This window comes from Neurospora tetraspora (assembly GCF_033439725.1).
Source record: "Neurospora tetraspora strain CBS 560.94 chromosome Unknown B0H65scaffold_7, whole genome shotgun sequence".
In the NCBI taxonomy this organism is placed as follows: domain Eukaryota; kingdom Fungi; phylum Ascomycota; class Sordariomycetes; order Sordariales; family Sordariaceae; genus Neurospora; species Neurospora tetraspora.
The window spans coordinates 3414189-3433863 of record NW_026944389.1 but is presented as its reverse complement, the minus strand read 5'-3'; the positions used below and the strand labels follow the sequence as shown (position 1 = coordinate 3433863).

Genomic DNA, 19675 nt, shown 5'->3' with positions numbered 1-19675 from the left:
TCGAACTATTCGACATTGTAAGTGAAGATGGTGGAGGGTACGGTGGAAGACACGGTGAAGACCGGCTCGGCGATGAAACCGAGAAGGAAAGAAAAGCGACGATGACTACCCCTTTCGGCGTTGTATCTACACATTCTCTGCTTTCTATCCGGTTGACGGTACTCACTCCAGCCCTTAGAGGTAGGTTAGAGGCAGGTTAGAGGTAGGTTAGAGGTAGGTGGCAGGCAGGCCAGCCAAGCTGCCATGGCCATGATGAAATCGGAATGTGACCTTCCCGCCATCATTTACAACCGAGCGTTTGAGTATCATACTTCAGAGCTCACCAAGCGGACTGGGAAAGAGACTCACCTCGACAAATATAATAACCCCTTCATGAACCCCTCAAAGCCGAGAGCATTTCCGTTCAGCCAGATTCAAGCTCTTCAAGCCTCCAAAGTCCCGTCCAACCAAGCCATCATCCAACAACCTCTTACTTACCAAAATAAAACCCACCAAGTCCCCAAAAGACACCATCAGGATGACCCGCATCCTCCTCACCCTCCTGGCCACGGCCGCCGCCTTCCAACAGGCCCTTGGCGCCCCCGTCGCTCAAGTCGGCGCAAAGCCCATCGGCGCCGCTCCTCCAGCGCTGCCCCCCAAGCCCATCCCGCTCGGCATCGCTCCTCCAGCCCTGCCCCCCATCCCGCTCGGCACCGCTCCTCCAGCCCTGCCCCCCAAGCCCATCGGCACCGCTCCTCCAGCCCTGCCCCCATGCTCATCGGCGCCCCTCCTCCAGCCCTGCCCCCCAAGCCGATCCCGCTCGGCGCCGCTCCTCCAGCCCTGCCCCCCATCCCGCTCGGCACCGCTCCTCCAGCCCTGCCCCCCAAGCCTACCGTTACGGCTTCGGTCCCAGTGCCGCCTAAGCCTACTGTTACCGGACCCCCTGCGGGACCTAAGCCGACTGTTACTGGTGAACCGCCTAAGCCTAGCCCTGCGGGACATCCTAAGCACTAGTGTTCGGGGAGGCAGCATAGCTGCCTTCCCTTCCCCGGGCGATGAAAGGCTGGATCCTGGATTGTGGCCCGTGTAGATATTGGATACTGGGTTGCACCGTAGCTGAAATAAAAAGTAGAGAGAAACCTTTGCTTTGAAATCGATGTACAAATGGAGGTGCAAATGGAGGTGCAAAATGCACTAACAGAAATGAAAGTTAAGATGTTAGGTCTAACAATTCTTTTGTGGGAGAAAAGTGCAGTTTTGGGCCGTGTGTTATGAGTTTGATAGTGCAAACGAGGTTTTAAATGGGGGCCGCCCGCAAAAAGCACTAACACCCTACCCGGACCTTTTAGCGTCAACCGTCGTGTAAGTGGTGATGGAGTTTGTGGGGGAATGAGATGGAGGTTGTGAGAGGGAGGGAAGGGGGTGAGGTGGTGCCTGGTTGAGACTCGAGAGTTGGAGGTGGAAAAAAGGAAAATGCTACGATGACGGGACTCGATTCGTTGCAGGATTGGAAACGGTCGGGAAGTATCATCGGCATGGGATTTAGTTTCGGTTCCAGTTCGGGGCAGGGCCAAGGTATCAGGTCGAGACGGGTCGCAGATGCGGTCGAACTGTTGACGGTATTCTTGGACTCGGAAGTTCCAGGTTGTTGTCTATGTTCGCTTCTGGGGAGGATCAGTATGTATTGCAGTTGAATCTTCGTTCAATTAAGACTGTGCTTGAATCTCATTATCAGGCCTTCAGCTATAAACTTCGGCGAGCAATTAATGCCATGGGGCCTCAAAATATCGAGTTTCATGTTTTGTGCTCACATGACCGTCGAGTGTCGTTACCCCCGAGATTGATCACGAATGGAATGCGGTTGTTGCTGGTCACGAGACCAGGGCCCAAGCTCAACTTTATGCCTCGACCAATTGTCATCGACAAGTTCCAGACGAAAGCGCCCAAAATGTAAAGCGGGTTTGCCAGAGGAATATTCCGTCCACTTCAGGACATGTGATAGTAAGATCCAAACAGGCCGGAGTAAGGAACGGAAGTCATCGTCTCTTGGGAGGACCCGCCTGAAGCTTCATCTGCGGTGTTGGAACCCTAACCCTTCACTTGAAGCAACCTGGGCTGGAGTGCCCGGAGTGGAACCTTGAGGATTGTGACGATGATGGCATCATGGCAATGCCAGAATCCGTTCGCTCCAAGATCGCGACCTGAAAATCCCATGTGCAAACCCGGAAACACGAGGCGCACGTTGCGAGATGGAGAGAATGCTGATGCCATGCAGACACGCGACCGCACGGGGATAGCGGAATTTCTCAGTGTGAAAGGCGGAATCATGTCGGACAACTTGATGCGATGCCTATCGAACTGACATTTGCGCAGACGCCTTAACGTCCTTGCTTCTTGCATGTAAGTGAGCATCATGCACCCCGTGTTTTCCTCAGCATATGCCATCATGCGCAGCTTCGAGCATGGCAGCATGCGATGGGTAGTGTAAAAGCACTTCCGTTATCCTGTCAATCGGCCGGTTCCGAAATCTCAACTAGAGCATTTTGCGTCTTGCGAGACGTCAAAAGGAGAGCGGTGGACGTCAACCGCAGCGATCGCCATAAACCACAAATTCCCTGGTGGGCCTAGCTCGCCTACTGTGTAGTTTGGGACCCTGAATTCCCTGAAAAGCCAAGAAGTTCCATGGACCCTTTGGTCCAGCTAAGGGCTTACATCATCACCGCTTAGTGGCGGTGACGACGTTGTTGACGAAGAGGGTCCGGAAGAAAGCATGGCAGTTAGCGTCGGTTGTTGTTGGCGGCGGAGGAGATTGTTACGTAGGGGCAGTGGATTTGTTGTATGAGGTGAAGGTGGAAACCACCAAAACACCATGACCGAGGACCAGTGATGGCAGTGACTGCCTCCGTCCTCCTCCCCATCGCGTGGCTATGACGACGGACGGAGACAACGGGCAACGGGGGGAATTCAACACCGACTTGGACTGGGGGCCCGTGAGGCTTTTACGAGAGGAAGTTCACGAGGTCCACCTCCAGCTCGCTTGTCGGGTCTCCGTTTGAAGCCGAGCTTGTGTCGAGCTTCGGGCTCGAAGTTACCGGGGAGATTTGCGAGACTTCACCCCAACCGCTGGGCGCAGGGAGGGAGAGACGGGAAAACAAAAAAAGGGGTCTTTGTTGACACTTTTCCACTTCGCGGTGGTGTTGATCTGATCGTGGGCGGCGGGATCTCAAATGGCTTTAGAATCAATGGCACGATTCTCGACCCAATCTGCGACTCTTGTTTCCCGTCCGAGTCCATACAGATTTCCCCACCGCGCCAACCCCCGTCCGTTCCTTGCACCTTCTCTCACATGCAAGTTTGGAATGTGGCTTCATCTTGTCCAAAACTGGGCGCATGCAGCCGGGCAGCGCCGCAGTTTTGGCAGTTGACAGGAAGTGGCCGCATAACCGCAGTAGCCACGCGCTACAGCCGTCTGGGGTGCGTGCAGCTGGCGGCCGCGGGACACGGCTTGTGTGTTGTCCCTCGGCTTGCCGCTTAAGTGGAAGCTTGGCGCTGCTTTCCCCCCACAGTTGACCACTCCCTGACCAATCGCACCAGCCAGTGAACGTCTGGGGATGGTCGGGTGTCTGGGCAATCTGGGGAGAGGCAGACGACCAGAACGGGCTGGACGGGAATAATAAACAGCTGGTGAGACCACCTTTTAAACCTGATCACCCCACCATGGGATGCCCTCGGATGCCTTCCATGCCACCATGATGAATGATCTTACGGCTTGCCGACTCCCCAGTGTCCCGTTCGGTTGACAGGCCTGCTTTTGCATATCAAAGTGTTGCATTCTATATTGGCTACCGGTACTCAACCCACCCCCTCATGCGGAAAGGGCAGAAGAGGACGAGGATACATATACCTGACTCGTGCCCATTCCCAAGAGAGAAAGGGTGACCGCTGAACCATCAGAGCATCTCCTCCCCCCTGGCGACCCAAAGTGTTCCCAATCTCGTCTTACGTTGTTCAACTCCGCAGTCCGATCTGCAATCTGCTCTGCCTTGGCCCTTTTGAGATCTCCGCTTCCCCACGTCGCTCTCGTCCTCCGCTGCTATGAGCTAGGCGTGCCGTCGACAGGATCCACAACGTCAACAACAAACCCATCTTGGAAATATATAAGACGTCACTCCCCCCCCTTTCTCGAAAGGAAGAGATCATCATCATACATCGATATATCACACCTACAAAGCCCATCCATCTACATACTCGAGCTCAAGACGCCTCAGTCACCTATAATACACTACCTCACAACAACAACAACAACAACAACAACAACAACAACAACAACAACAACAACAACAACAACAACAACAACAACAACAACAACAACAACAATAACAACATCAACATCATCCATTACAACAACAGTCAACAAGCCCACACTAGCGCTGTCGACTGTTCTTACACCAAGTGACCAATAACGACAAGCCAAATCAACAACCATCCAAAAAGCCATAATGAACCGCCAACCACCTTCCCGCCTCCTCACCACCTCCGCTCGCGTATACCCCACCTCCCTCCCCCACCTCTACTCAGCTTCCAACAAATCCACCAAGGGTCTCAAATGGTTGGTCCCACTTCCCCGCAAACCACCCTTCTCTCCTCCATCTCGCAATCTCACTAACACATTTTTCCTATAGGCTTCCACCCCTAGTAGGCATCGTCGCCATCGGCTACGGCATCACCACCTACCGCGAAGCTCAGATGCAACAGCGCGTGGCGGCCATGGAACAAGCCGAGATGGAGAGGCAGCGTCGTGCGAACATGTTGGCTGACGCCTATGGTGACCGCGGCAGTCTTGAGGAGCTGGAGCGGGCTGTTAGAGCGTATGAGGCTCAGCAAAGGCAGTGAGCGACTCTCATTGCTGCTGCTGTTCCCGATCGTCACTTTTTCTGTTCTGTTCTGGACCGACGCACTCATACGACGCGACACGGCGACGGCGACGGCGACGGCGACGAACTGAGTGACTGAGGCGACAACTTGAGCCAAGCCGATTTCATGAAATGATTTACGACGAATGGAGTTTCTTTGGGGGAATGGGGTTTTTGGCGTTTTGGGGCCTAAGTCATATCGGACGGGGCTGATTTTCTTTTGTTTTGGGATTATCATGGGAAACGGTACGGGGATATGCATCAGCGTCAGAAGCATCCGCATACGTGCGTGCAAATTGTCTGAGCCATGCGATTTTTTGGGTTATTGTTTTTTTTTTTGGATATTTTGGGGGATGGGATACCCACGGGTATTGGCTTGTTTGTCGTTTTGGAAGAAAGGGCGTGAGAAGTCACAAGGGCCGACGCCTGTTTTATTTCAGCATCGTCAGGATGCAGAAAAAGGGGGAGAGGGAGGCGAAAGCTGGACGAAATGCCCATCGTCAGCCTTTGCGCCGCAATCCTCCTCATTTATTCATCTTCATCGATGTGTTGGTAGTTTTAGCTTCATCACCACGAGATCTACAACATTGCCCGGTATTTTGAGGGCGTGAAATATTATAAACATTTGAATGAACAGAACAGCTTCATCTCGCGACTGGAACCGTGATCATCAAGAACACACAGACACCACCATTTCCGGAAAGACATGCTCAGCCGACGAGCTCACCCAAACAAGCTCCAAGCTTCAACAGATCTTCCTCTCCAAACCAAAAAGCCGAGAGCTAAAGAGCTAAGAGATGATCCTCGCCCCCCCTATTCGTTTACCCCGACCTCTCGAGTAGCTCGGTCCCTTAAATCCGAGGCCCAGCCGAGCGTATCTACGGGCAAAAAGGTACGGAGGTACGGAGGTACTCTCCGAGGCGCAGCAACGAAGTTACATCCACTTGGTACCTCCCGTTCCTATGAGAATGGTCCCATATCAAGCCACTGCCCACCTGTGTTCGAACCACACTCCAATGAGTCCCGAAGGGACCCCACGAGCTTAGAGGCTGGGCGTTGTCGTTGATAGGTGGCTCGGTTCGGGAAGTGGTAATGGAAGTGAAAGTGGAAGTGAAAGTGGAAGTGAAAGGGTGGGATACACAACAGCAACAACAACAACAACATCATAGGTAGGCGAACATCATAGGTAGGCGAGGATGTGAATGGTGTCTGGTTGTGCTGTCAGGAAAGAAGCAATTCCCCCACCGAACGTCAACCACGACACCACGACACCACGACACCTCATAGCCATAGGGTACCGGCAGCAGCTGTGGACGTGGACACTGGACAGTAATCCATCACATCTTGTCCTCTTCCCTTTGTTTCCCCCCTCCCCCCCCCTCTGTACACGTACTAGCGTACTAGCGTACTCCGAGGCGTGAAACCCAACCCTTTGCTGTCGTGCCATTGCCCTTTTTGATCAACTTTTAGGAGGGCCTGGAGGGGTGATTAATGGTTGATGCAGCCACGGGTTGCACCGTCACAGACCGGTGCGAATCTGGTGAATCTTGCCAAGGTTTACTTGGCAGGAGGAGGGTGTTATTGAGATCGTGGGTGTGGTGGAGAGCGGGTCAGGGAGGGCACGGTGAGGATGATCGGACGGTTGATGGTGTGTTGACAGTGTTGTTGACAGCGGGATGGGATATAAAGATGGGAGGGGCCAGGCTGAGCGAGGTAAGTGACCGTCTCATACTATGAAGCTGCTTGGAGCTAGGGGCCTTCTTCGAACAACCTGGTGTATGTCTCTCTTTGGTATCAACGCCAATACTATTTCCGATGAAGGGCTATTCCCAAGATACCGGCCCAGTGGTTGAGGGCATATGCTAACCGTAAAACATGACATGAAAATATGAACAAAAATGAAAAGGAGACCGGGTGTGCTCCACGTACACTACTTCAACAACACATCCATCATCTCAAAGCCGGCTTCTTCTTTCCTTTCGCCTGTGCCTCCTTGGCAATCTCCTCCTCCTCGTCCTCCCACTCGCCGTCCTGCTCCATCTTGGCATTGGCTTGCTCCTCAGCATCACCAGCCAGTCCCTCGCTGTCAAACCCGTCGTCGTACATATCGCTGTCATACGGGTAGTCGTCCATGTCCATCTCGTCCTCGTCGTCGCTTTCGTCCTTGCTCTTTCCGCCGGTGGCCTTCCTGTGAGCAGCCTTCTCGGCCTTCTTCTTCTCCACGTTGGCCTTCTGCTGCTTCCTGCGCGCCTCCTTCTCCCTCCTCTTCTGCTCCCACTTCTTCTCGAGCTCCCTGATCTCCTCCTGGGTCTTGTGCACATACTCGTGCCACAACACCTTTCCTGAGCAGATGCCCTCCTCAACCTTGGTCATGCGTAGCCGCATGCGAGGTCCGAGCTCCACCAGCTTTACTGCCCTGCGCTCAACGTTGTCGTTGTGGCCCTCCTCTTCCTCCTCAGCAGCCTCCACCGCCGCAATGGCAGCCCGAGCCTTGGCGCTCTTGACCTTCTTCGGGCCTTGGTCCAGGATCTCGATCTCGGCGTCGGTGTCGTATTCGCTGCCGCTTGTGCCGTCCGTCATGTAGCCTTGGCCATCCTCTCCGCCGATCATGAACTCTGAAATGTCGCGGAGCTTGCCGAGGTTCGGGAGGCCGCCTTTCCTGCTCTTGGACTTGATGAGCTTCTCGGCGGCGTTCAACCGCCTAAGGGGCTTGGACATGCCGACGGCCTTTGTTGTGATGGCGTAGTGGCGGAAGTTGATGATGAATGAACCGTCGTTCTCGGGCGACTTCTCGCGGTTGAGAAGTAATACTCTGCGAATCGACTTGAGAGGGGTCTTCTGGGGGTTGATGGGAGGGAAGAGGGACTGGAAGGCGGTCGTCGTGATGGATTCGAGGTGCTTGGGGACCTTGGAGTTTGCGTCGGCGTTGGGATCTGTGAAGTTGTTCATGACCAACTAGATTGCACCGTTAGTAAACAAAGTAGGTTGAAAGTGCAGACAGCAACATACCAATGGGGGAGTGAGGTACTCCTTGCCGCCGCCCTTGGGGTGCCTTTGCGCCCTCCGCACATCTTTTGCGAGAGAGTACTTGTCGACTCTGAAGTTGAATGTAGGGCCTCGGGGAGCAATAGCAAGTCTGAGGTTGGTGTTTCCAGACTCGGATCTGGAGAAGAGCAAAAGATGTGTGACGCCCAGCGGGCCGCACATGGTAACGTAGTCGCGCAATCTGTTGGCCTTCCTCTCCTTTAATCTAGTCGCAGTTGCGGGCTCCATGACTCTCCTGACATCGGTTGCCAATTGACTGATGCTGGTTCCCACTTCGCCGGCGCCAATGCGAATGACCATGCTCTTGGGGTCCTTGCGGTCGGCATGGCCGTTGAGGGCCGCCGAAGAAACGGGGTTCTTGGCGCCAACGTGGGTTCTCTTCTTGACTCTTTTCCTGGCCATTGTGAATGTGGTGGTGGTTGTTGTCTGTGGTGGGTGATGTGGGTGGTGAAGAAAGAGGTGGTGATGATGTTTTAGTTGAAAGGTCTGGAACTGGCAGACCTGACTCGAACAGTGCAGAATTGCAGGCAAATGTCAATGGGCGTCCCTGATGGAGAAGCTTGGGACAATGGCCCGTTCTGACAAAAATTTCGGTGGGGCCGGGGCTTATCGTGCAGGACCCGCCAACGATAAGCCTGGAAATTTGGGGAAGATCAATGGAAAGTGACATAAAAGTTCACTGGGAAGTCCTCGCGCCCTTCGCTGTCGGTCCACCCCCATTATTCACCATAACTATCACCAACCATCATGTCGACAAAACGGAGGAATATTTCTGACGAGCCCAGCGCCCTCAAAAAGGCGGCTGCTCCTTCTGCCCCCGAGCTGAAGAAGGAGAAGAAGCTCAAGGATAAGTCCAAGGACAAGTCCACCACCAAGAAGGCAGAGAAGACGGAAAAGAAGCAAGATGCGCCAGAGCCAACAGAGCAGTCAACAGAAGAAGACTCGGCGACTCTCGACAATGCGCCGGAACAGGAGGAGGAGGTTGAGACTGTCAAGAAGTCCTTCAAGGATCTTGTATGTTTACTTGTCAACCCGGTCCATGTCAATGCTACGAAAGTGCTAACTGATATCCTACACAGGGAATTGTCGACGCCCTCTGCGAAGCTTGCGAACGTCTCGGATACAAGAACCCGACCCCCATTCAAGAACAGTCGATTCCCCTAGCCCTCCAAAACCGCGATATCATTGGTATTGCCGAGACCGGTTCCGGTAAAACAGCAGCCTTTGCCCTTCCCATCCTACAAGCCCTCCTCGACAAGCCGGCCCCTCTATTCGCCCTCGTCCTCGCGCCCACAAGAGAACTGGCAGCCCAGATCGCCCAGGCTTTCGAAGCGCTCGGTAGCTTGATCTCGCTAAGATGCGCTCTGATCTTGGGTGGTATGGACATGGTCACACAGGCGATTGCTCTCGGCAAGAAGCCCCACGTTATCGTTGCGACTCCCGGTAGACTGCTCGATCACCTGGAGAAGACCAAGGGCTTCAGTCTGCGCAGCATGCAGTACCTGGTCATGGACGAAGCCGATCGTCTGCTCGACATGGACTTCGGTCCCATCCTCGAAAAGATCCTCAAGTTCCTCCCCCGCGAGCGCCGGACCTTCCTCTTCTCCGCCACCATGTCCAGCAAGGTCGAGTCTCTGCAGCGCGCCTCGTTGCGGGACCCCCTCAAGGTCAGCGTGTCCTCCAACAAGTACGCCACCGTCTCGACGCTCAAGTCCAACTACGTCTTCATCCCGCACATCCACAAGGACACCTACCTGGTCTACCTCTGCAACGAGTTCGCCGGCCAGACCATCATCATCTTCACGAGAACCGTGCTGGAAACCCAGCGCATTGCGATCCTGCTCCGCACCCTCGGCATGGGCGCCATCCCCCTCCACGGCGGTCTCTCGCAGTCTTCTCGTCTCGGTGCCCTGAACAAGTTCCGTGCCGGTTCCCGCGAAATCCTCGTTGCTACCGACGTTGCTGCCCGTGGTCTCGATATCCCCAACGTGGACTGCGTCATCAACCACGATCTTCCCCAGGACTCCAAGACCTACGTCCATCGTGTCGGTCGTACTGCTCGTGCGGGCAAATCTGGTCATGCTATCAGCATTGTCACACAATAGTAAGTTTTTGCGTCCGTTTTCACCATATTCTACATGCAACAATGAACCTAACCATGATGTAGTGATCTCGAAATTTGGCTCCGTATCGAAGCTGCTCTCGGCCACAAGCTCGACGAGTATCCTCTGGAGAAGGACGAAGTCATGGTGTTCAAGCCCCGTGTCGAGGAGGCCCAGCGCCATGCCAGGAACGAGATGAAGTCGTTGATGGAGAACCAAGGCAAGCACGGTGGCTTGCTCAAGCGGAAGCGCGGAAACGGCCAGGGTGGCGGTCGTGATCATATGGATGCCGAGGAGGGTTAAGGATCCATGGCATTAATGTAGCGGGGCGATTTTCTGGTTAAAAGCGAACAAAAACACGATAAAATGTTGAAACTAATACCTGTTCGGTTGAGCACAGTATGTTTGTTGTATTGGAAGTACATGTTGCGATATGAAGATACCCCGAGGCTTGAAGGGAGCTCGGTGCAGAACGCTTTGTGCCTTTAGTTTAGGATTTAGATGGATTCCATGTCGGTTATACCCTTGAGTCTTTCGATACCAATATTCCATAAAATGGATGGACAGAGAGTACTGATCAAAACCACCACCGAAAGGCATGATCAACAACCCCCCTCAGTCAACACCCTCGTCCAGTCAAACTTCCTCCACCTCTTCTTAAACCCATCAACCCGCTCATCCCCCCTCGACCACCTCCCCTGCCTCTTAATCACATCCGGCTCAGCATCCAACATCCCCCCAATGATCTCCCTCGCAAACAAATCTCCCTTGGGCCACCGCTCCGAATTCTCCACCACATGCCCCAACCCCCCATCCAAATTAAACCACACATGAAAATACGGCATCTCCTTCGCGATACTCCTCCTAAACGCCAATTTGCCCATCCCGCCCTCGCGTGCCGCCTTGCCCGTATCAATCACCTTCTTATGCTGCGCCCACTCGTCATCCGCCGAGAGCATCGCCTCCCGGAAGAAGGCGGGCGCGGTATCGCCCAGGTCCCAGGGCATGGGGACGGCCACCATGGCGGCGTGCAAACGCCGTCCGGGAGCGGCCGCGTTCTCGTAGAAGAGCACCTCGCGGCCTTGCTCGTGGTAGAGGCGCGTGAGCGACTTTTGGAAATTGCGGATTTCTTCCCACTCGTCGTCGTCGCACTCGAGCAAGTTGGTGCGGTGGCTGATGGGGACGATTAAGGCGCCGCCTTCGGCGCCGGTTAGTTCGGGGGAGGTCGGGAGGGTCAGGTAGACGCGCGTGGCGAGGGAGATGATGGGCGCCACGGGCAGGTTCTTGGGAGGGGGTTGCTCTTCGTGGTGGCAGAGCGGACAGGTATCCAGGATCCGGTTGAGTTTCCTGTACTCGGCCACGGCCACGTTCTTGAGCGAAGCCTCGTTCTTGTGCACGCGCTTGGCCAGCTTGGCCGCGTTTTCGTCTAGGTACTCGAGGTCGTTGTCGAACTTGGCGTCTTTGGCGATGCGCTCGGCTAGGCGGAGGCCTTCGCCGCCGGCTTGGCCGCGCGTGCGCCGCTCTTCGCGCACCATGTCGTCGATGCTCATGTCTTCGTTTTCGATCACGGTGCCCCGCTCGCGGCCCCGCTTGGTGTTGGTTACCGCTACGACCTCGCCGCGAGGCCCGGCTAGCATGCGGTTGTGTGAGGCGTCGAGGACGACGGCGGCGCCGGAGACGCTGCCTGCTTGGAAGGCGTTGCCGGCTTGGAAGGCGGCCATGGCGGCGTCGTATTCTTCCTCGAGCTTGGCGGCTTCGGGTGCCTTGCGGAGCTTAGCTTTCATAAGGACGGCGCGCATGCGGTTGAGGGTCGATTGGTCGATGGGAGGCGCCTTTTGTAGTTGATCCTCAATGACAAGGCCTTGTGTGGGCGGCGGTGAGTCGTCGCGATTAGGGGATCCGGGTTGCTGGAAGCGCGTCTTTGCCATGCGTTCTGCGTGTAACTCGCCTGTTGGCTTCTCTTTGCCAGCGTAGCCCTCGCCGTAGAGCTTCCTCCGGTCCACCTCAATCTTCTCCTCCCTGGCCTCATCGAATTCTTCCAGGCTTCCGAAACGCTCGATGGCGACCTCCTCAACCGACTTGCCCGTCTGTTCCGCCGTTGTGTAGACTGCCTTCAGCTTGGTCATTCGCCATTGTGATCCTTCGTCACAAAATGTGTAGTTGACCACTCGCTTTCGTGGAGGTTCTTCCCCCCTCTCAACACCCCGCTCAACCGGCAAGGACCAGTTCTCCATATCAGCTAACCCTCTGTTGACCTCCCTCTCGTGCAGAACCCGTTTCGGCTCTTCCTTCTTTGGCGATGGGCTTCTCTTTCTGCCTCGTTGAACGTAATCGACATCTATAGCAGATGGTGTTGTCATCCAAGAGTCGCGAACAAGTGCTGGCTTGTCAACGTCCATGGGGGCCTTCTCCTCGTCCGGCAAGGGCAGGTCCTCTTTGGCGTCTGTTGGTTTGAGGTCTTTGGTGTCCTTGGTGTTGTGTCTACGTTCACTTCTGTGCTCCCTGTCCCTGTCCCTGTCCCTGTCTCTGTCCCTGTCTCTCGACCGGTCCCTGTGTCTGTGACGGTGTCGCGATTCCTCTTCGTGGCGGTCATCATCACGCGAATGGCGCGATCGCTTGTGTCGGTGTCCATCCTTGTCGTCTTCCTCGTCGTCGTCTCGAGATCGATGTGATCGGTGGCGGTCACTGTCCCTCTCTCTGTGTCTGTCTTTGTCTCTCTCCCTGTCCTTATCCCTAGTTCCATCTCGTTCGCGATCTCGGTCGCGGTCGCGGTCTGATGATCTGTCGCGGCGATGATGATGTTTGTGCTTGCGTCGTTCTTCCTTTTCCTTGGCGCGCTCACGCTCCGCCCTTTCCGCAGCGAGCTGCTTCTCAAAGTCTTCCAAGCTGTCCATGTTGGCAGATTTCGATTGTGCGCAATTGGTTGTTGTTCAGTCAAGCCGACTGCATGACAAGTTGACGGTTGATGGTTTGTGGAGGACGCTGCAGTGGAGTGACGTATTTTATCGGGACATTTAAAAGCGCCAATTGCTGCTGGTGCTAACCCGAAAGGGTAGTGTTATCATGGCTGCTTATCGTTATCAACAACCTCACTTCCATCCCGTTTATTAACAAACACGGCACTTCTACTTGTTGGACTTCTTTTGGGCAAGCTTGTCTCAACCTTCCCCATAACCGCGATGATGTATTGGCGTCATAACTTGAAACGTTTCTCTTACTATATATCGGAACTGACACCTTTTTGTTGATATATCATAAACTCAAAGCTCGGCTTAGAGCGTGGGCAAAGACATGTATCAATCACAGTCCAGCAGATCGAATCAACAACAACCACGATACACTGTTGACTGCACACTCAGCGTAGCGAACATGTTCTCAGTTGGGCTACGTTGTACATGCAAGGGAGGTCGAGCTCAATAGGCTTTATAAATATTAGTCAATTCACTTTGGAAGTTCACCGTTTTATCACCGGTACGATGTCTTCAACCGGCTGCACCAATGTTTGTATCACACAACTGCGAAACGGTGCTCGAAAGATGGGACAAGTTGCCTCCCGGCACGCTTTTATGTGAAAGCAACGGGAAGTTGACTGGACGAAGCCTAAGCTTAGCTTCACGAAAAGCCATTTGTAGTTTTCAGAGTGATAGGAAGGATGCGGATGCCCAGTTTCTGTGCCGCCAACTATTGATATCACGATGATGCTCCCATATCCATTTTTATACACCTATGTTTCAAGTTGATATGCGCTCAAATATTAAAATTACCTTGATCTCGGTTCTCAATAAGCATTGACATAATGATTGTTTTCGGGAGATAACAGGAAGAGAAACTTCAACAACAAGATGAGGTTCAGGTCGGGTCCCGACGGTCGAGACCAAGAGCTGCCAGGTCGCTGTGGGGCGGCCGCCGTCTTGGCCCGGTGTGACACCCATTCTGTCATCTTGCTGCCTGGAAGTGCTGGAGAGGACTTTTGTTGGGCACAATGGGACAATGCCCTCAACTGGTCGTCTTCAAAGCGAAGTCTTACAATGGATTTATTTGTGGGCGCTGAAGTGCTTTCGTAACAGACCTGTATGCCAAAATCCTATTTTATTTTGTTGAACTATTCCAAACCTCAAGAAGTCTGTATAAAAAAAAACCAGCGAAGAAAGCGAAGGGGTATAAAAACTTCCAAAAACCTCCACATGACCGTGTACCTGTCTGTCTTCAAATATTAAGCCACATTGACAAATCTCACCAAATGCGCCCATGTTTCTCATCAACGTGTATATGTGTTTTTATACAGCTGTTGAGCCTGTGGACCACGACCATACTGGTTACCAGGAACTTTCAGCGGGTCCACGGGTCCGTAATCCGCTGGGTTATACGGAGCGTAGTGAGACGGGTGCGGGATACGCGGGTCTAGTTTCTTCAGAGCCTCTTCCCTGTGCTCCTCAGATGTTTCCTGGTGGGTTTGTAGTCCGAAGTTCTTGTCCAGACCTGGAGACGGGAAACCGCTGTGTGACGATGGGTTCGGGCTTGCTTGTGGCCTGTCGGACGTGTACGACTGATTGGAATTGCGGTTGGAAGATGGCTGAGATTGGGGCTGAAGGTTTGATGGTGCGTGGTAGAAGTCGCCTGGCATCTCGATCGGACCAATCGAGACCGGTTCAGGGTTGGTGTTAGGCAGCTCCTGCGGTCCATTTGGCGTTCCGTAGCCGAAAGCAGCGGGTGCCTTGCCATGGCTGTTTGGACGCTGGTAGGATCCAGAGGTACTTGGCCGGTGTTGACTGGGAGTAGCAGACAACGGTCGCGGGATCTGGTAGGGAATGCCGGGAGACTGAGGTGGTGGAGAGTGAGGTGGTGTACCAGAGACCGACGAGCTGGCAAATGTAGGCGAAAACTGAGGGCCTGGAGACTGCACAGCCGATCGTCGGACCGTATTCCTCTTGTCGGCCGGGTTGAACGTCTTCAGCTTCCCGTCTTCGATCATAGCCCGAAGCACGCCAGCATCCAGTAACTCGGCCTTCTTGATGATGCGTCTCACCATTTCCCCACCCGCCTTCTTCGTTTGCGACTTGACAAAGCTCATAACAGTGCGACTGCACTTGATCTCAATATCCTCACGAAGATATAGTCCATCCGAGGGTGCCCCAAGAGCTGACAATCCCATCTCAAGCGGCTCTGGAGGCTCGTAGTTTGGCTGATTACCGGCGATACGATAGGTGTTGCGTAGGTCAACGTTCATGGGGGCGTATATGTGAGTCTGAAGACCCCATGGCATGTCATGAAAGCAGCCGTTGAACTTGATGGTCGTAGCCCCCATCCTCCCAATTCCAGGCACAAGCGTGACTCGTTCGGTGATCTCGTACCATGTCGCATAATACTCGTCTGTCTCTGCATTTTGAGGGGCCGCGATGGGCTTGTGGTCGAGGACAAGCGGGTTGAGAGTGATGACTTCAGAATGAGAATGAAGGATGTCGATGGCCAACTGTCGAGGGATGAAGCCAGGGATGGGCGTGATGACAGTGAAGGCTTCCTTCTTGCGCAACATGGTGGGCAAAGCAGCCATGTAACACCGATGAATGAAGGTGTATATACCTCTATAGAGGTGTAAGGAGAGCGTAGTAGCTGGTCTTCGAAGACTGGATTCGGCGAGTCGCTTGGATTTGGCAGAACTCGAATGGTGAATCTTGTCCTGGTGTAGGACGAGAGATGAAGCAAGAGAAGAAGTGGGAGGGAGATAACCCAACGGATCTTACGGGGTCAGCTTGGGGTAAAATGGACAGAACGTGGAGGAGGCAGGTTGGCAGGGCTGAGTATCAGGAGCGGCACCTCGTGGATGGCCGCTTGGTCCCCCGGCCACACTGCCTCCTGTAGTGCCGAACAGACGGATCTTCCCATTTACGTTTGTGGCTTATTTCACCACCCAGCTCCCATCACCCACCGTTTTTAACGAGTTTTGACGCGATAAGAGGCCACCGAGGCTGCGCCCACTCCCCGGCGCGGGACCACCACCATCCGCTTAACATGGTTAGCGGTCATTGGCATTGGTGAATTGCCCCGCCAGCATCCTGCCTGTAGTTTTTGACCGTTTCTGAAGATGACGTGAGACGCCTTTTCCCTCAGTGCCTATCCTCGTTCAACATAGTGAAATTGCCACTCGAACAACTCCTCGAACAATAGTCTTTGAGATCGAAGCTCGTAGGCCTTGACGGCCCGCGGCAAATGCTATTCCATCCGGCCGTTGAGATCCTAAAATATCCAGGCACCCATAATGTCAGAGTATAACTTGAAGAGTTGGGACCGCGAGGTTACCAGGTCGATTAACTACTGCGGTTGAGGGCTGTGATATTCGTAGATTAACAGCGGCTCGGCTGAAAACAAGAACCTGTCAAGCATGCCGTATGGGCTGTTAATATGTGCATGATAACAGGTCCAGGTCGCGAGCGGATTTAGTTCAGATTAGTAAAGATGAAGAATGAGATGCGGGCCGGCCGGATATGGATTGGATGTCGAGGAACATGAAGACAGAGTGAAAGACGTGTGAGAAGATGGATGGGTGAAAGGAAGGAGAAAAGAGACTCAAAGTCGAGGTTCCAAAGTCATTTCACTTGGAGAAACAAAAGTGCCAAGACTCACCCACCCCACCCATGTTCGTTGATGGAAACCTTTCCGCCCGCTATCGATGGACTTTTTTTGCGGCGTTGCCCCTCTACGGCCCCCGGACAACCCCGTCGTAACCACCTGCGACCAATCTTTAGTGACCCCGCCGCTTTTACGACATCCGTCAAACTTTCTTCCCGGAACTACAACACCATCTCCGGCGCAAACTGAAATCTGCAACAACTTCCATTTTACCCGACAGATAACACAGAAATCATCAAACAATCTCCCACACCCGCACCTAGTTGTCACACAATGGCTTCGACTTCGGCATCGTCTGCCGCTAAGGCTGACCAGCCTGTTGCCATCGTCTGCGTTGGCATGGCAGGTAAGTCTATGCCTGCTCGTCATGTTCTGAGCTTCCCCAACTACTGGCGAAATCATCCAACTGACCATACCCTCCAGGATCCGGAAAGACGACCTTTATGCAACAAATCAACGCCCATCTCCATGGAAAGAAGGAGCCTCCTTATGTTATCAACCTCGACCCAGCAGTCACCCACTCGCCCTTCGAGAGCAACATCGACATCCGCGACTCGGTCAACTACAAGGAGGTGATGAAGCAGTACAACCTCGGACCCAACGGCGGCATTCTCACATCCCTGAACCTCTTCGCCACAAAAGTCGACCAGGTCCTCGGCCTGCTCGAGAAGCGCACGGCGCCCAAGCCCGACGACCCGTCGCACACGCCCATCAAGCACATCCTCGTCGACACGCCCGGCCAGATTGAGGTGTTCGTCTGGTCCGCGTCGGGCCAGATCCTCCTCGAGTCGCTCGCTTCCTCTTTCCCCACCGTCATCGCATACATCATCGACACGCCGCGGACGAGCTCGACGTCGACCTTCATGAGCAACATGCTTTACGCCTGCAGTATCCTTTACAAGACCAAGCTGCCCATGATTCTGGTGTTCAACAAGTCGGATGTCAAGGATCCGGCCTTTGCCAAAGAGTGGATGACCGACTACGATGCTTTCCAGGCTGCGCTGCAGGAGGACGAGACCAACAACGCGTTTGGCGGAGCGGAGGGCAGCGGCGATGGCATGGGGTCGGGCAGCGGATACATGGGCTCGCTGCTGAACAGCATGAGTTTGATGTTGGAGGAGTTTTACGCACACCTTAGCGTTGTCGGCGTCAGTTCGTTGTACGGAACGGGCATTGACGAGTTCTTTGCCGCGGTGCAGGAGAAGGCAGAGGAGTTCAAGCGCGATTATCAACCCGAGCTCGAGAGGAGGCGCGAAGAGAGGGAGGAGAACAAGAAGAAGGCTAGGGAGAGGGAACTCAACAAGATGATGAAGGGAATGTCGATGGGCGATGCGGCGGGCGATGTCACAGTTGGTGATGTCAATGATGGAGAAGCCCCCGAGCCGTTGAGCACGGACGAGGAGAGCAGCGATGAGGAGTATGGCGACGACCCGAACGACGAGTACGACCGCGAGGGACTGCAGGCGAGGTACGCCGCTGCCATGCAGGGCGAGGATGACTCGGTTATGGCGGAGGCAAGTTTTGCAAAGTACCTCCACACCCAGCAGAGGTGATGAGATTGGTCATTTGCAATGCAGGAAAGGATTTGCGGAGCAAAGGCGACGAAAAGAGATACAGAGGGAAGGAGATTTAGCATACAACCGGCGTTTTTAGAATGATACCATACCAATATTTTAGGTGGCAAAAACATGATCAATAATCGAAAGCGATGCAGAACAGATCTATGATGATGTTTGATGGTGATGATGAAAAAAAGCAATGCTTTCTTTGTATGAATTCCCACAAGTCTACCGATATTTCCCAGAACGCCGCCATCATGATATTGTGATGAATATGATATCTTCCCTCTTCTGATCACATCGAGCCATAGGGTTAAGCTGAGCCGTATCATGACTGCCCCTCAAGGTATGAAGTTACACCAAGATGTCGGCAGTTTGAGCCTTCGTAGCCCAGCTTCCACCCACAAACGTTCCCGTCTTTCCTTGCCTAGTCCGGCTCCTGTCCTCTAGCATTAAGGACGTCCCAGCCGGCTCCGGCACGACGGGAACTTCAGCTCGGTATCGAGAAGACCACGACCCCCTCTTCCTTTTGCTACAAGTCGAATGGAAACAATCTAGCGAGCCTCGAACTGGACCATTCTATAACACCCAAACCGTTAGCACACTGTTTCCCTCCCGCCTTCTCAGATCCTTCCATCAAAGCCAAACCGGACAAAACGTACCTCTTGGTGCGCTCCTTATACAAGACGCGCGCACCGCACTTCTGGCAACGGATGGGGGCGCCCTTCTCGAGCGGCACGCGCACCGCGCAGTCGCCGCACGTGTACCACATGACGCTGCTGCCGCCGCTGTTGCCGTCGTTGTTGGAGGCTCCGGTGGTGAAGCCCTGGGAGTTGGGGACTTGGTATTGCTCGCGGGAAGACATTTTGTGTTTTTGGGCAGGAGTTGTTTGTAGATTGGGTTTGCCTATCGTCGGGTTAATTGGTTTGGATGGATGGCGTTGGTTGTAAAGATAAAGTTTCTCGAGGCGTCGACGATGTTGAGACGATGGATGAGATGGGTGATGTTGTCGTGATGATTGATGATTACTGGTGGAGTGGTGGTTTGCGACGGGAGGGACGGGCGCTATAGTTCACTGTTGCGGACGACGCGACAACGAATCGATGGAGGGAAAAAAAGGCGGGACGCTGAGGCAGAAAGTTCCAAACTTTGACAAAGCGGAAAGGTGACAAAGATTCGCTGCGTCGCGTGGGAATGCACTTGCCCCTGTCAAAAGGTATCCACTCCTCTGTGGGTAGCTGTCAACGCGGCAGGCACAATTCCCCCACGTTTTCGGTGGAGTTTGGAGGCCGAGGTTGTTTCCAGCGGTGCCCTGCGATGGGCCGGGTCTGGTCCCGCCGGCAAGCGGAGGTGATGCACAGGTGGGAACGGGCCGGGCACATTGTCTTTCAGATCCCCGGGCCTTTCGTCCCGAATCCCGCTTTCTTCACAACTCATCAGTTTGAAGTCA

At 54.0% G+C, this 19675-nt stretch overlaps 8 protein-coding genes across 8 annotated transcripts; 4 read left to right on the top strand and 4 right to left on the bottom strand.

Annotated features, from left to right (window-relative positions):
* Nucleotides 1-243: 243 nt before the first annotated feature.
* B0H65DRAFT_445720 (uncharacterized protein) lies at nucleotides 244-993 on the top strand (the record flags this gene model as incomplete). Its single annotated transcript, XM_062825765.1, has 1 exon — nucleotides 244-993. The coding sequence occupies one exon, from the start codon at nucleotides 244-246 to the stop codon at nucleotides 991-993; it is 750 nt and encodes a 249-aa protein (XP_062678917.1).
* A 3485-nt stretch (nucleotides 994-4478) lies between these two features.
* B0H65DRAFT_445719 (uncharacterized protein) lies at nucleotides 4479-4872 on the top strand (the record flags this gene model as incomplete). Its single annotated transcript, XM_062825764.1, has 2 exons — nucleotides 4479-4588; nucleotides 4662-4872. 2 exons carry the CDS (start codon nucleotides 4479-4481, stop codon nucleotides 4870-4872), a joined length of 321 nt encoding a protein of 106 aa, XP_062678916.1.
* Nucleotides 4873-6590: 1718 nt separating this feature from the next.
* Nucleotides 6591-8511, bottom strand: B0H65DRAFT_303339 (Brix domain-containing protein). Its single transcript, XM_062823172.1, has 2 exons — nucleotides 7902-8511; nucleotides 6591-7847 (listed from the first exon to the last, which is right to left on the bottom strand). Exons 1-2 carry the CDS (start codon nucleotides 8337-8339, stop codon nucleotides 6843-6845), a joined length of 1443 nt encoding a protein of 480 aa, XP_062678915.1. The 5' UTR covers nucleotides 8340-8511; the 3' UTR covers nucleotides 6591-6842.
* A 19-nt stretch (nucleotides 8512-8530) lies between these two features.
* On the top strand, nucleotides 8531-10492 carry B0H65DRAFT_303424 (ATP-dependent rRNA helicase rrp-3). Its single transcript, XM_062823173.1, has 3 exons — nucleotides 8531-8951; nucleotides 9017-10041; nucleotides 10105-10492. The coding sequence occupies exons 1-3, from the start codon at nucleotides 8685-8687 to the stop codon at nucleotides 10340-10342; spliced, it is 1530 nt and encodes a 509-aa protein (XP_062678914.1). The 5' UTR covers nucleotides 8531-8684; the 3' UTR covers nucleotides 10343-10492.
* Nucleotides 10343-13063, bottom strand: B0H65DRAFT_303441 (CwfJ C-terminus 2-domain-containing protein-like protein). Its single transcript, XM_062823174.1, has one exon. The coding sequence runs from the start codon at nucleotides 12931-12933 to the stop codon at nucleotides 10642-10644; it is 2292 nt and encodes a 763-aa protein (XP_062678913.1). The 5' UTR covers nucleotides 12934-13063; the 3' UTR covers nucleotides 10343-10641.
* Nucleotides 13064-14039: 976 nt separating this feature from the next.
* On the bottom strand, nucleotides 14040-16031 carry B0H65DRAFT_303332 (uncharacterized protein). The gene has a single exon (XM_062823171.1). It carries the CDS (start codon nucleotides 15588-15590, stop codon nucleotides 14298-14300), a length of 1293 nt encoding a protein of 430 aa, XP_062678912.1. The 5' UTR covers nucleotides 15591-16031; the 3' UTR covers nucleotides 14040-14297.
* Nucleotides 16032-16621: 590 nt separating this feature from the next.
* Nucleotides 16622-18392, top strand: B0H65DRAFT_476791 (uncharacterized protein). Its single transcript, XM_062827391.1, has 2 exons — nucleotides 16622-17012; nucleotides 17090-18392. The coding sequence occupies exons 1-2, from the start codon at nucleotides 16940-16942 to the stop codon at nucleotides 18217-18219; spliced, it is 1203 nt and encodes a 400-aa protein (XP_062678911.1). The 5' UTR covers nucleotides 16622-16939; the 3' UTR covers nucleotides 18220-18392.
* Nucleotides 18393-18537: 145 nt separating this feature from the next.
* Nucleotides 18538-19425, bottom strand: B0H65DRAFT_303199 (uncharacterized protein). The gene is made up of 2 exons (XM_062823170.1): nucleotides 18888-19425; nucleotides 18538-18804 (listed from the first exon to the last, which is right to left on the bottom strand). The coding sequence occupies exons 1-2, from the start codon at nucleotides 19088-19090 to the stop codon at nucleotides 18780-18782; spliced, it is 228 nt and encodes a 75-aa protein (XP_062678910.1). The 5' UTR covers nucleotides 19091-19425; the 3' UTR covers nucleotides 18538-18779.
* Nucleotides 19426-19675: the final 250 nt, after the last annotated feature.